General features: G+C 36.3%; 1 protein-coding gene across 1 annotated transcript in view; it reads right to left on the bottom strand.

The window, feature by feature from the left end:
• Positions 1-16676, bottom strand: part of ARFGEF1 (ADP ribosylation factor guanine nucleotide exchange factor 1) — a 125024-nt gene that overhangs the window by 37143 nt on the left and 71205 nt on the right. Inside the window, exons 10-17 of the mRNA XM_015559535.1 lie at positions 14102-14336; positions 9401-9500; positions 9152-9291; positions 8939-9047; positions 7800-8001; positions 4203-4314; positions 3674-3879; positions 3098-3198 (exon numbers count right to left, since the gene is read on the bottom strand). Coding sequence (XP_015415021.1) covers positions 3098-3198; positions 3674-3879; positions 4203-4314; positions 7800-8001; positions 8939-9047; positions 9152-9291; positions 9401-9500; positions 14102-14336 — 1205 coding nt within the window. The remainder of the gene's footprint in view (positions 1-3097; positions 3199-3673; positions 3880-4202; positions 4315-7799; positions 8002-8938; positions 9048-9151; positions 9292-9400; positions 9501-14101; positions 14337-16676) is intronic.

Raw genomic sequence — 16676 nt, 5'->3', positions numbered from 1 at the left:
GAAATGAAAAGCCATTATAATTCCTAAAAATTAACATAAAAATTTCACCCATATTTTAAGAATTTAAATACTCTTATGAGAGAATTTATGAATACTTGGAGGGCAAGAAGTGAAAAATATTCAACAAAACATACATTAAAATAAAAAATTCATAGAAAATGACAGCAGTATAGAAAAAAACCCTTCCTGGCATATGCTAATTCAACTTGCTCTAATATACACATGAATCAAAGCCAGTTGTTACTAATGATAAAGATTAAGACAAAAATATGTGTTCTAAATATACTTCAAATTTTAAAAAAATTTGCTGACACACTATATATAAAAGGTTATTTAACTGTAAATATTCTAGGTGAAAAAGAAACATAAATGACTTCTTAAAATTCACCTATATTTTAACTTTGAAAACAATTAAGAATGAGAAGAATTCATTTTAGGGATTCTTTTAAAGTATTCTCTTTTTTTATTTTTTATTTTTATTGATTTCAGAGAGGAAGGAAGAGGGAAGGAGATAGAAACATCAATGATGAGAGACAATCATTCATTGGGTGCCTCCTGCACACCCCCTATTAGGGATCGAGCCTGCAACCCAGGCATGTGTCCTTGAACCTGGGACCCTTCAGTACACAGGCCAACGCTCGATCCACTGAGCCAAACTTCTTAGGGCTAAAGTGTTCTTTAAAAATGATGTCATTTGTTACAGTTCATATAGTCTTAAAGTGTATATCATATGGGGTCATAATTATGGGTTCAATTTTCTAACCAGCAACTTAGCTTTGTAGGAACCCATAAGCACAGCAGCATGCTGCATATCAGCCCATGATGCCAGCAGTCTGACAGGAGCCACATGACAACAAGCTACCACTGCCAGGCCAGCACATGTCCTACAGACAGAAACTAGTGCAATCAAAACAGGACACTGTTCCCAAGATTTAACTCTCCCTAACTGACATGTGTCCAGAAACTTTTAACAATCTGATACTATGTAAGGCAGTTTTACTATTTCTTTAAAATAACTTTCATGAGAAGGTACATATGTATAGGAAGACATGACGCAGATGCACATAACATTGATAATTCATTTATAGAACCAAATTCTTTACAAATACAACATTCTAAAAACAAAGGGAGGTAGTGTAAAACATAATTCTACTTTTGGTTTAGACAGAAAAACCAGACAGGAAACTCTGATATATAGAGACAGAGTCATAGATAGAGAGCAGGCAGACAGCTGGGGGACAGTGGAAGGGGGTGGGTGGAGGATGTTGGGGGTGTATGGAGGGATTTAGCAAAAAAGAAAAAAAGAGAGAGAACTCATGGACATGGACAACAATGCAGTGATAGTGGGATCTAGGGGTGGAGGAGGGAGGGCATAAATGATGATGGAAAAAATAAAAAGATATCCAAGTAAGTCTCTAAATGTAGACTGCCTTATAAACCCATGGGAAAAGTGTTGTGCTAGATAATGAAAACCCTAAAAGTGGGCTGCTTTTACTACACTGTCAGTAATATGAGAAAGGAATATTTAAATGCGTAAACTCTTAAATTTTATATAAAGGTCTATATAAAATCAAGTAATTCTGGTAAATGCATAGTTGTTGAATTCTGGTGTTTAAAACTAGGAACAACTCTGTATGGTATCCACAACTCTGTAATTCTCCCATTATACATTTGGTATATACTTTCCATATCAACTCTGCTTTAAACATCTCAAAATACACACACACACACACATACACACAATCCCTGTATTGCCAAGCTTAATCTCAAACTAAATAGATTTTAATTTTTCAATACACCTCAGATTAGGAAAAAGCATATAGTTTATTTCACGTCCTAAAAATAGTAAATATCATATGCTGCATTATTCCTAAAAAGTACAAATAAATTTTTGGAAATAGATTAATTTATAAAGGTAATTTTCCCCAAGGATACCCAAGCATGTTTTTGAAATTTAAGCATAAAATACTTAAAATGTTTAAAATAAGTGTTTGCAAATGAATATCAGAAATCAAGTTATATTCCTTAACATTTAAAAAGGAATTATAAACGTTATGAGGAAAATAAAATTTGAATACTCCCTGAATACCTGTTATTTTATTATTTATTGTTTGTTTGTTTTTGTTTTCCACTGATTTTTAAAGAGAGTGGAAGAGAGAGAGGGGACGACAGAGAGAAACATCAATGTGAGAGAAACACATTGATTGGTTGCCTCCTTCAGGTGCCCATTTTTTTTTCGCCCCACCCACTAGGATAGTGATGGCGAACCTATGACACGCGTGTCAGAGGTGACACGCGAACTCATTTCTTTTGGTTGGTTTTTCTTTGTTAAATGGCATTTAAATATATAAAATAAATATCAAAAATATAAGTCTTTGTTTTACTGTGGTTGCAAATATCAAAACATTTCTATATGTGACACGGCACCAGAGTTAAGTTAGGGTTTTTCAAAATGCTGACACACCGAGCTCAAAAGGTTCGCCATCACTGGACTAGGGCATGGATACCTGATATTTTAAATGTATTGTTAATTTTTCTGTGTACTGGTATTGGGATTATGTTTAAATAGAATATTTCTCTTTCAGAGATATATAATGAAATAAACATAGATGAGATGATATGATACCTGGGATTTGCTTCCAAATGATCTGTGGAAGAGAGGGGGATATAAATAGAACAAAATTGACCATAAGTTGATAACTGTGGAAGCTGGGTGGCAGGCACAGGAAGAATCACTGTACTAATCACTCTAATGTTTAAAATGTAAAAAAAAAAAAAAAGAAGACAGTTTATATATAGTGTTTTTTCACGTTGCAATTAAGTATAGGCAGAAGAACCATATCACATTCTTAGATTAAAATTTACCTTAAGCTTTATACAGCTGTTAATCTTGAGACAGACAAATATAGATCTATCTTACAGATATCTAAAAATCTAATTAGAATAACTACCAGAAACTGTAAATGTGTACTACATTAAATCAAACCAATCACTAAACTGGGGTATTTGACCAAACAACATTAAAATTTCAACTATCACTTATTAAATTCAAAAGAACTCAGAGTAGTTAATTTGTATTATTTATTATAGAACTGGCTTGGAAGAAAACATACCTGTGGACTGTGAAGATCTGTGGTCAGCATAATAATTGAGTAAGCCAGAACATAAGCAGTATCTGCACTAGCAAACAGCGTTTGTCTGAAAAAATAAATGTACCATGTTATAAACTTTTATTGTTTTACAGTTTCATTAAATTAGTCACTTCAAACCCCAAAGCACTTTTTTTAAAAAATATATTTTATTGATTTTATACAGAGAGGAAGGGAGAGGGACAGAGAGCCAGAAACATCGATGAGAGAGAAACATTGATCAGCTGCCTCCCGCACACCCACCACTGGGGATGTGCCCGCCACCAAGGTACATGCCCTTGACCGGAATCGAACCTGAGACCCTTCAGTCCGCAGGACAACTCTCTATCCTCTGAGCCAAACCGGTTATGGCCCCAAAGCACTTTTAATTTACTTTTTCAGGATTTATGTTCTATCTCACATTACAATTTTTAAATGGAACTATCTGATTACCTCCCAATCACAGACAATCTAAGCTTCCTGGGGGCAGAGGATTATGAATCTCCTGATAGTTGGCAACCAGTAAGAATCTGAATCTTGCTTACCCTTGGTTGCATTCTAGGTATCTTGCAGCAAATTTTTCCATCAATCGATCAATTTTCTGAGCTTCCCCTGGAAGACGGAATCCTTCCAGAAACATTCGAAGGGCTGAAACAAAGTCCTTTCCTGAAAAGTCATGTTGGTCCACATATGCATACATGACTTCTTTGTTAAACTTATCATTATCTCCCAGGAATTCACCCACTTGAGTCTAAAGAACAAAAAACAAATTGATTTCCTAATGGAACATTTGCCAGCCATTTAAAAAGCAAAAAAATCCATAAGACCCACAGTTTTTGACTATAGGTTTAACTACTTCAAACATGAAGCTATAAGTTAAACATGCTGAATGTGTTTATATAAAAAAAAATCAAGATATTCTTTTGAATTTAAAAAATTGAAAAGCAAAATTAAGAATACCTACGGTTATTCTTTAAGTTTTACTTGCATACTTGGGAGGGCAACAATACATATCATTATTAACTTAAGAAATTTTATAGAAAAGGTTAGAATGAACTAAAATGGTACTCTTACAGAGTCTAATCTTTCCTCTTGATGTAAGAATTGAGCAATATCTTCAGGTGTAGTGCCAAGCATCCCTTGTTCTTGGAGGTACTGTATTCCTCTCTTTGGTTTCTTATTAAACCTAGATGATATTAAAGTTAATAGTGACATCATAAATAGAAAACCATTTGTATTCCTGGAAAAGACCTTAGTAAATTGATTTTCTAATAGCATTGAGAAAATAGAAACTTATTTAATATAATCTATGCATAAAAATATAAAAATATTATACTATGCAAAGTTTTCCACCTATTAATTCTAAGTTTCCTGCTTTTAAAGTACAAAACTTGAATTCAGTGACTGTTTTAAGCTATAATCTGACAGCATTATTTCCTTTATTAAAAAAGACCTGTAGATACCCAATGTTTTCAAAATAAAAGTCCAAATTGATGATTAGACTGCCACATAAAACCTTTCTTAATATAGCTCATTCATTTTTCATCCCCTCTTCTCATCTACTCCCACATACCCTGTCTCATTCCCTAAACACCATGCATTTGCGGCCCATTTCCTCTGCATGCCCTTCACCTGCTCCCCTCACTGGGGAACTCTCCTTCATGCTTAAAGATCCAATTTAAATGTCACCTCTTTCTTTCCAAATCATTTAATTTCTACTTTTATTGTACCAATAATTACTTTGGTACTTCATCACCTGTCACCTGGGTATTGCAAGCATTCTTAGATGGTCTCCCTATCTCTTGTTTTGTTCACATTCTAATCCATCCTTCAGGCTGCTGGCAAGTCATCTTTCCAAAAGAGGAAATCGGCTGCTGCTGCTCGCTGCTTAAAATCCTTCAATAGTACGCCAATGCCAGGAGGTACAAGACAAAACTCCTTTACATGGCAAATAAGGCCTTCGGTAATCTGGATCCAACACAATGCTTTCATTCCACTTTGCTTAACAATAGTCCCCAAATGTTCTCCCTTTTTTCTCTGGGCTGTTGCATATCTCATTCTTTCTCTGAAATGTCCTTCCCTGTTCTGTCCTCCTAATGGTTTCCCCAGTAAGTCCTAATTCAACCATCACCACGTACACAAATTAAAATCAAACATTTTCACTGAGATAAACATAATCTTTGCTCTACAGAAGCTCTTATTCTAAAGAAAGAAACATGATTTTCAAAAATTACAATAGCAAAAGTGCAACAAATAATGTGTTCATTATTCGTAAGAAGATAGCACAGAAGAAGTGACTAATTTACAGAGACGGTCATGATTTATTTTCAGGGGAAGGTGACTGTGGAACTGAGCTTTGAGGAATAATCACATCTTTCATAAAGAGTAAGAAAAAACATCCTAGAGTGAAATAGGTCAGACTAATACATGAAAGCATAAAACAGCAAAATAAATAGTTCGGCATTGATGGAGCAATGAAGTGAGAAAAAGAAGTGGCAGGTGATAAAGTTTAGAGTTCGGCAGATCCAGGTTGTGGCCTTATTCTTTAAGAGCTAGAGAGGGGAAAAACAGAACTAAGACTTTCATTCAAAAAGAATAGTTGTGAGAAAAGACTAGAGAATAAATAAGACCAAACAAAGGTGAGCTAATTAGATTATACTATTTATTTAGTGACAAATCCAAGGGGGAAATCTAAGGTAACTCCCCAAAATTTTAGCTTATAAATTTAATAACATCCTGGGGTTACTATCCTCAATAAAAAAAAATACAGAAAAAGTGAGTTTTCTGTTTGTCTTTTGTTTTGGGTAGGAGTATTGGGGAGTTGACTATGGAGAGAATGTAGACTGATAAATCTGATTATGGACATGCTGAGTGGAAGAAGCTATGCAATACTCCCAACAGGCAATGACAGATGAGTCTGCATGTCAGTGGAGGTATTTATGTTAACACTTGGTAGTGAGATGTTAGTAAATAGCTGAAGTCATGAAAAAGAACACAATCATGTAGGACAGCGGTTCTCAACCTGTGGGTCGTGACCCCTTTGGCGGTCGAACGACCCTTTCACAGGGATCGCCTAAGACCATCCTGCATATCAGATATTTACATTATGATTCATAACAGTAGCAACATTACAGTTATGAAGTAGCAACGAAAATAATTTTATGGTTGGGTCACAACATGAGGAACTGTATTTAAAGGGCCAGAAGGTTGAGAGCCACTGATCTAGGAGAAGACACGAAGTAAGATAAAGGCTAAGGGACAGAACCCTTAAAATGCTAAGAGATATGCAGGAGATAAACAGCCGAGACCAAGACTGAGAGGGCATGATCAAACTGGAAGAAGGGACGGGACAGAGCAGTGTCATGGCAGGAACAGCTGTGAAAGAGGGCACTGAGCACAGCCGCAGGAAAGCACTCCATGGAAGTCTGCGGCAGAAAGCAAGTCTCATGGCTGGAAGGAGGGCTGGAGACTAGTGGCTGACAGCAGGGAACCTCCACTTTAAGTCCTATGACAACTCCCTCTCACAGCTAAGTACTTCACGAGAGCTGTCACACCTCGGCAGTACCTGTACAACACTCTCTTACGGACTTTACACAGTACCAGTTAAAAAGAATGTTTTGCCAAGACTTAGACTGTCATCTTGAACACAAGGACCAGTGTCTCCATGGTTCTTGGCACACAGTCCCAAGTACCGAACGTGTTTGCTGAGTGACCAGCCGCACTTCAGCATGAGTATCTGCTGACACTACTGGATCTTGAGCCCTATAAGTAAGGGATATCATTTCTTCCAGGACCCTGCACAATGTCTGGAACACACGACAGTTTGTAAATAATGACAGAAAAATTAGAATGAAGTATTCATGGCAACTTCTCGAGGCAATTTTGTGAGATTTATAATTTTATGACAAAGAATATGTGTACATTTTGTCAGTTTTAAAAAAGGTACAAATAACCGTAAAAAAGGCATTCATCAAAGGCATTGCTTAAGAGTCGGGAAGAAATGCTTTAAAACAGAAGGAGCAAGCTGACTAAACAAACAGGGAATTTTTAATAGTTTACAGTAGCTATATTCATGGAAAAAGGCATCTCTTTGAAAAAAGAGATGGGTAATAGGAGGAACAGCAGAATGGTACTACTTAGACAAGAGATAGTCCAGAAGCAGGCTGCTATCAGTTTAGTAGCCAGATTGGAAAGGGTCATTATCACTATATGAACATATAAAAAAGAAATTAACAAAAATGGATCAATAACATAAGTAGCACATTTGTAACCCAGGTGAAGAAAATATAAAACCTATAAAGGAACAACACTAACTAGTTTCATACTTTAAGTTTTTTTAGCTGTCACCTGCTTAGGAAATATACTGGGGGATTTTAAAACTGAACTAAATAAATAACACAAAACTGCAGACGCATAAAACAGCATATAAAATGTGTGCAAAATTAATTTAATGTGCATTACAAAGTCTGTTGGGGCTAGACTGCAATGAAAAAGGGGAGCTGGTTAAAGAGCCAGCAGAAGTCAGCAAGATTTTGCTGTTTTACTCAATAGAAGGTGGTGATAAGAAGAAAATAAAAATATTCCAAAGATTCAGAGAAACCCAGGGCAATGGTGGCACAGTACAGGTAGAGGGATATCCAAGAAAATTTCTCTTTAAAATCAGACACTCACAAATCTATCCCTTGTTCTATTATTTCTTTTTGTTGTTTTAAGACTTCAAACTGTTCTGGATTATCAGTGCCAGACATCTGTGTGCTGTAGCTGCCTATTCCTGATGATGATGTTGACTCCAGGGAATTTAAACTTCCGTATCTGTTTATTGTCTCAGGGTGTTTGATATCACTTGTCTCTTGTTCTGAGGGTTTTTCCTGACCTGTAAGTAGAAAAACTGATACAGTAAATTACTCAAAAAAAAAAAAGTAAAGGTAAAAAAAAATCCAAGATATTGGCAAGATATTTCACTGCTGCTTAGGTATCTGTTTAATACAAATAAAATATCAGGTGCCATATATACATATACAATTTACATCGTTAAAAAGAGTTCCTTTTGCAGTCACAGTGCTGAGTGTCTGCTGGGTTTCAGCTCTCAGCTCATGACCACCAGTTTTCCTATAGTAACTTGGCTAAGATAACACCACGTAGCCCTGCAACTATGAGATTTTCTCTGAGTAAGGATAAATCTCAAACATGCACAAACAATTCCATCCTCTTATAACATACTTACTTTTATATATTTCTTCTATAACTATACTTTAAAAAGTTGCATAAATATGCTTCACTTTTATATAATACTAGAGGCCCAGTGCATAACATTCATGCAGGGCAGGAGGGAGGATCCCTCAGCCTGGCTGCACCATCTAGCAGTCTGGGAACCCCGAGAGGTCCTTGGTGCTGCTGTGGAGGTAGGAGAGGCTCCTGCCACTGCCGGTGCACTCACCAGCCATGAGCCGGGCTTCTGGCTGAGCAGTGCTCCCCTGTGGGAGCACACTGACCACCAGATGGCAGCTCCTGTGTTGAGCATCTGCCCCCTAGTGGTCAGTGCGCATCATAGCAACCGGTGCCGTTCAGATGACTTCCATATTAGGATTTTATTATATAGGATTCAAAATACTCCTAGAAAGAGTAAAGTTTGGATAACTAAGCTAAGAAATTCATTATTTTAAAGCTCATTATTGAAGTTACAGACAATGCTTCTTCATCAGCTAAATGAATAGAGACATCATGAAACTGGTTTAATGGCATCTGCAACTAGCCTCCAAAGTATCATTTGCTTAAAATGATGAAGAATTATACTCAAAATGTCACCTTACCAAGAGTTGTCTGAGAGTTGGGGTTCACGTACTGATCCTTACTCCATTCAACCATGCACTTCAAAATCGACACTAAGCACTCTAAACCTTTTTTCCTCAGGCTTAATTCCTACAGAATAATTCAGAATAAGAATACAAACAAGATCTTTTAAGCAAAACACATAGCACTTCCTTGGCAAAGTTTAAATTTGAAAATGTTTTTAAAGTTCTTACCTGAACATTACTCATACCAAGTTCCTGACTGCCCCGGCCTTGAGCAATTTTTGACAGATCATTTACTAATCTTTCAAATATATTTGCTGCATTTAAATCACAGTCATAGTTTACATAAATATCCACTACACTCTGAGCATCTGTAACAATACAATATATTAATTAACAAAGGGCATCTAGTATATGAGTATATTCAACCTTTTAAATATCTCATTATAAGAAAGAGATAATATGGATAATTTCAAATACCTGCACAAATCCTTGTCAATGTCTGAATAACCATCCATTTGTGGTCAAACGAGCTGGTAGAAGTTTCCAAAATATATAGGAAAATTTCTTTAAAGAACACCTGTGATTAGGGGAAAACATTTGTTTTTAAATATTACTTATAATTCATAAATGTGATCACTTTTTAAATATTCCGAAGTTGCAGGACAGAGACTAGGATCCAGGTTCCTCTGGAGTCAACTCTTTTGAGTCCATCTCTGAAACATCAGGACTAAAACCACTAGGGGGGTGAGTGAAACGAGCCCTTGCAGGAGGAGCACTGTACTTCACATTAATTTGTTTGCTATCACACAGCCACTACAAAAGAAGTCTACAAAGATTTGGAGTTCCTCTGAATAATTTCCTGAACATATTTACGAAACTAATATAACTCATAATTCATTTTAACACCCCAGAAAGCATAAATCATATTCTGTTCATCAGTCAGATGGGGTGGGCCAAATCAAGTTTACAGTTGTGAGTATGGGAAACACAGAGTTTATTCTTGTATTATTTTTTTTAAATATATATTTTATTGATTTTTCCACAGAGAGGAAGGGAGAGGGATAGAGAGAAACATCGATGAGAGAGAAGCATCGATCAGCTACCTCCTGCACACTCCCCATTGGGGATGTGCCTGCAACCAAGGTACATGCCCCTGACCGGAATTGAACCTGGGACCTTTGAGTCCACAGGCTGATGCTCTATCCACTGAGCCAAACCGGCTAGGGCTATCCTTGTATTATTATTTATTAATTACTGTACTATTTTCCATACAAACAAGTGTAAGCCTATTTTTGTCCCACCCTGCATTTTTCAGACATTATAATACTGAGCAAACCTAATTGTTCCTAGTTTTAAAAGTAAGTAATGTGTAGACCACATAATAAAAATTATCTAATGCCCTAACCAGTTTGGCTCAGTGGATAGAGCACTGGCCTGTGGACTCAAGGGTCCCAGGTTCAATACCAGTCAAGGGCATGTACCTTGATTGCAGGCACATCCCCAGTAGGGAGTGTGCAGGAGGCAGCTGATCGATGTTTCTCACTCTATATCCCACTCCCTTCCTCTGTAAAAAATCAATAAAATATATTTTTAAAAAAATAAAAAGTATCTAATTATCCAATTCTCATGGACTATTTTTATCATTACTCACACAAGTGGAAATCTCCATTGTCTGAAAACTACAAACTATTTTTCACTATTCTTTTAGGCCAAATAATGTCAAGCACAAAAGAGCTAACCTAATTAAATAAATTTCAATTTAAGAGCTAAGAATTTTTAGATTCAAATTTATTTTGGAAAAGTGACTGTGACTTAGAGGGGATGGCTGAAAAGTAAATCAGAAAACAACATACTATATTAACACTTATGGATCAAAGAGGCGCATGCACCCGAGGGGTCCCTCAGCCTGGCCTCGGGATTGGGCCGAAACCGGTTCCCCGACATCCCCCGAGGGGTCCCAGATTGAGAGAGGGTGCAGGCCAGGCTGAGGGACCCCACCAGTGCACAATCAGGGCTGGGGAGAGACACCAGAGGTTGGCCAGCCAGGGAGGGACCGCAGGAGGGTTCCAGGGCATGTCCGGCCTCACTCAGTCCCGATCAGCTGGAGCCAGCAGCAAGCCAACCTACTGGTAGGAGTGCCTGACCCCTGGTGGTCAGTGCACATCATAGCGACTGGTCAAACAGTCGACTTATGACCCCTGGTGGTCAGTGCACATCATAGCGAGCAGTTGAGCAGCCTTAGCATATCGTTAGCATATTACGCTTTGACTGGTTGAAGGGACAACCAGGCAACTGGACAACTGGACACTTAGCATATTAGGCTTTTATTATATAGGATATGTACTATGAACCTAGAAATTCGTATTTACAATGAACGATGATTAACATGCCTCCCCAATTTGGATAAGGTAGCCTTGTAATGTGCTTTTCTTTCATAAAACTCAACACATTTCTAGTACTTGCCTAATGTCATATTTCCTATAAGACTGTAACCTCTAAGCAGGTAGGAGCCAAGTCTTTCCTGCCAACAACAGTGTCCACACTGCATGGCATTTAGTAGGCATTCAATAAATATTCATGGCCACAGTTCCCAAACTGCACCAATGTGCCCCAGAATGCTACAACAAACTCAGGGTTATCATGAGAATTTTTAAGATAAAATTCACAGAGAAATACATCTGTTGGACACCTTGCAAAATTGTTCAGTGTCATTAGATCAGTTAGATCTCACTACATTCCTTTCAAAGCCATCATTATTTTTGCAAACCTGGGTTTTAGTGGTTGCTATGATAAAAAGCAGGTACTGAGCCCTGGCCGGTTTGGCTCAGTAGATAGAGTGTTGGCCTGTGGACTGAAGGGTCCCTGGTTTGATTCTGGTCAAGGGCACATGCCTGGGTTGCGGGCTTGATCCCCAGTGGGGGGCGTGCAGGAGGCAGCCGATCGATGATTCTCTGTCATCATTGATGTTTCTATCTCTCCCTCTCCCTTCCTCTCTGAAATCAATAAAAATATATTTTTAAAAAGCAGATACTGAATCAAAATCAATAAAGAAATGGTTATGAGGGTGGCAGTATCCAATTTGATTCCAAGGTCTGAGCAGTTGTACAGTATCCAATATGCACATATATTCTAGTAGTCAGTAATTGTGATAATTTAAAACTGTATTTTCAGAAACAGATATATAAGTTAATGCCCATGGAAAAACCACATTATAGAAACTCTGAAGTGAATATTCTCATTAAATGAATCTTCACTTAACATCTCAATTTTGTTTTGCAGTTTATGTTTTCAGACCTTGGGCTTTCTCCAACAGCAACACAGCTTCTCTTGCATTTGAATGTTTAAGTATTTTCAAAAGCATATCTACACTTACCTTCTTTTATCCTCATAATCTCCCCTTAAGAGACAATGCAGAGTGAATAAACTTGATTTCTTTTAAGAAACATTACAATAATTTTGTAATAAGAGCCTACCATCCATGAACAGACAGGAACTTCCTTGAAGTATTTCTCTTTAAATTTGTCCTTAGCAAAAACTTTGTATATAAAATTTACTCTATAAAAATAGTAATCCCAACTTAAATTATGTTTGTGATATTGATTCTGTAAGAAGTTATATTTCACACAGTCTACTAATAGTACTTCATGAAATAGAGTCTCTGTCCAAAATTCTGTTAAGTAACTGAATGCACAGTCTTCCAAATTCTTTAATGACAATTAAATGTCTCTATCAAATGAGAGACTTTTAGCTGGTTATATAAGCAAAAGTTCCAAAAGTTTTTTAAAGTCTCTTTTATTTTCAGTTCCTAAAGATAATGAGAAAAAAACTGTGTAAAAATAACAACTGTTTTGGTTAAATGACCTGTATTATTTTAGTAGACATATGACAAATTTCTTAAATTTGACACCATGTATGGGCCAGAAACTGTTCCCTGTCCAAAAATATGGTCCAAATTGAACAACGTTTCACTTAATTTACCAAGGTCTTATTCTGCATCACTCCCATAATAATGTTCTAAATGAATTTAAATAGATACTACAGAACATTAATAAAGATATGTTTATCTTTACCATCTACAAACTCTGGGAAAATAACAATTTATCCTTTTCTTGAGGAAATGAATTATTAGTCTTGAGTTAGGATTAAATATAAAATTATTAAAAATTATGATGTAAACTGTATGTCATAACAAATACAAAGTGAATGTGAAAGTTGACCAGCATGAAAGTGAGTTTTTGTAAAATATACAATGTCCCAACCCAAACAACATTATAACAAATGACAAGCTGGAAAAGGTATCCATTAAATCACCAAAACATCAAGTACTATTTTAAAATACTGAATTATTTGAAGGTGAAAACAAAAGATCAGTAACTTCTACACCTGCATGATACATGCAGGCATGGTTGGAAGATTCCCTAATTCAGTTTTGGTAAAACTCTGGAAATATTTTATTTTATGATTGATTTATTTTCCTTAGTAATCCACATGGTCCAAGGCATGAGCCAGGCATGGGCACAGACCTAAAGCCAAGCTGGGATAAGCAAGGAGTTTTTCTGTCCCTGGCTGATTCAAGACAAGTATCACCAAACCAGGTGCCACTCTACCCAGGTCAAGGACATCTGAAAATACTTTAGAACCACATGACAGTTATTTTATTTTCAAAAATGTGTATGAATACAGTAAGTACATTAAAAAATATATAAAGCAAAAATTAAAATTTCAAATGTCCTAAAATAAAAAATATAACCCTTCTCAATCACCTTTTTAAATTGTTAAAACTTGAATGACTTAAAAAACCATGTACACAAAGTATGTATTTTGAGCTTTCTTTTAAGATAACCAAAAACACTATTACATACTATATACACAATGGCAAAGTTATTGTGAGGACCAAGTTAATTCCAGACAACTAGAATTATTCATACAACTAGTGCAAATTCCTTGAAGGTAGGGCTGTGTCTTAATTTGATTTTGCATTCTTAGTGCTCACCTAATGCTTAGCACTTTGTAGGTACATGTTAGTTGAATGAGTGAATAAAAAGGTAAATACTAATACACATAATAAAAAGGTAAATATACAGATATTTCACATTCTGAAAAACTTTCCAGTGTATTAATCATTTGACTTAACATGAAACAAATGAAAGTGCAATAACGCCTTAATGCAGAACATACCTCAATTTGCATCTTTAGGTGTGTCTTGAAGTTTGATAACAAAGTAAGAAATATGGAAAGGGAAAGCTCAAAAACCTCTGGCACAGAAGAGACTCCATTTTTTGAGAGTGCAACACACAAATACTGCTTAATAGCATTAATAAACATCTCATTTGTCCTGAAAACAGGTCCTGCATTCTGCAGAATGGATAGAAGTAACTGCAATGAAAGAATCTTGGATCGTAACTCATGAGACCTAAAATGTAAAAAAAGAAGGCATAGTGTATGGACAAGTTAACATTATGGTAATAATAGGTTGTTCCTAAGGTATTTCCTGGTACCATATAATTTCACAAACTTTTAAATAAAGAGGAACAGAAAACTCTACAACATAAAAAAACAAACAAACACTACAGTACATGAATAAGCTCAAACACTAATAATGGGTAGTTTCATTGATGTTTTCCTGTACCACAAAATTTCACAAACTTCCAAAATGGGAAAACAATCACTCATAATTTTTAACACCAACCTATTGTTCCCTTGAACAAAAAAATAATTTCAAGATTTATGACTTGTTCCTTTCTTTCAAAAGCATGCTTCACTTTTTAGAAATAATAATTAACTTCTCAGATTATGTGTCTTCCTTAATATATAATAGATCCAATGTACTTTCTTCCTAGTTATACTATTCAAAAATCTTAAACACTAAGTTTTGGTTGCACAACTTCAAGGTTACTTTTTAAGGAACCATTTTATTTTATTTTTGACATATATACAAAGAAGCTTTTAGAACATTTATATCCCTTAATAGCTTACCAACTAAATATTTTTATAGTAAAAAACTAAAAACCACATTTTTAACTTAACATTTTTTTCTGATCAGTACACTATGCTATAATTCTGATCACTATCCAGAATTTTAGTAATCAGATTTCACAAATATAATTTTTCTCTCATTGAAACAGACCTCTGAAACTCATCAAACTAGGGAGGATCTAACCCGGGCAACTTTTCAAATGCAGGATACACTTAAATGCTCTAGCAGCTGGTTCTTTTATTTTTTCATTACAAATGCTATATTCAGTCACATTTACACCATACAGTAAATTTAACTGATCTTCATTTCTACCTTAAAAATGTCATGGTTAGGAGTGTCAAGTGATTAAAAAAAGTAAGAAACTCTAACAAGGAATATTTAATTTAATGTAAATGGGAATCACAAAAATATTACCATCTTTGAAATAAAACCAGAACCAATAATATCATGGCTCATTATGACAATCATGTTTCCAAGATGTCTATGCTTCTGAATGTAATAACATATGCAGCAAATTCAGTATTACAAAAAAAAAAAAAAAGTTCAGATGCATGAAGTTAGGAACAACTAGAGCTAAAACTTTGAATAGCTATAGGAAAATATGGAGTGGGCCAAGTTATCTCCCATTCGTATTGAAGCTTTCCAAGGTTTATAAACTACTACTTCCTAGTCTGGCTCACATTTATCATACTTTTTGCTCAGTTCTACTAGTAAATAAAATCTACACTTGTAAGACATGATTTTTTGTTATAAGAATGTTTTCTCTTGCCCTGGCCAGATAGCTCAGTTGGTTAGAGCATCCTCCTGACATACCAAGGCTGCAGGTTCGATCCCTGGTCAGGGCACATACAAATCAGTTTCTTTTTCACCCTCTTTTCCTCTCTTTCTAAAATCAATCAATACATAATTTTTTTTAAGAGAATGCTTTCTCTTTGTATCCCCAAGCATCTAACAAAATGCCTTGTACATAGTATGTGCTCAAAATAATTCATGGATTTATTCATGTACTCAAATATTAAATATCTACAATGTATAAGGCATTAATGAATGAAGCAGTGACCAAATGATTGTCCTATGACACAATAGCTTTTACTTTTATTACTATTATTTTATTAAAATAATAAACTTTATTATATTATTTTTATTAATTTTAGAGAAAGGAAGGGAGAGGGACAGAGAGATGGAAACATCAATCATGTGCCTTCTGCACGCCCCCTACTGGGGATTGAGCCTGAAACCCAAGCATGTGTCCTGACTGGGAATCAAACTGTGACCTCCTGGTTCATGGGCCAATGCTCAACCACTGAGCCACACTGGCTGGGCAGCATATACTTTTGATATGCAAAAGAGAAGGTGGAACAACCGGTCACTATGACTTGCACTGACCACCAGAGGGCAGATGCTCAATGCAGGAGCTGCCTCCTGGTGGTCAGTGTGCTCCCACAGGGGGAGTGTTGCTCAGCCAGAAGCCGGCTCACGGTGGGTGAGTGCTGCAGCAGTGGCGGGAGCCTCTCCCACCTCCGCGGCAGCGCTAAGGATGTCCAACTGACGGCGTAGGTCCACTCCGGGGAGCGGGCCTAAGCTGTCAGTCGGACATCCCTGAGGGCTCCTGGACTGTGAGAGGGCACAGACCGTGCTGAGGGACACCCCCCACCACCACCACCAGTGCATGAATTTCGTGCACTGGACCTCTAGTATTCTTATAAAATATATAGGGTATAATTGAGTTTATACTGCAATCTAAGCAACCTTAATTCTTTCTCTATAGAGTTCATA

Source organism: Myotis davidii, unplaced genomic scaffold, assembly GCF_000327345.1.
Source record: "Myotis davidii unplaced genomic scaffold, ASM32734v1 scaffold393, whole genome shotgun sequence".
NCBI lineage: Eukaryota > Metazoa > Chordata > Mammalia > Chiroptera > Vespertilionidae > Myotis > Myotis davidii.
The sequence above is the reverse complement of the archived record's forward strand: the minus strand, read 5'-3'. Positions and strand labels throughout refer to the sequence as shown.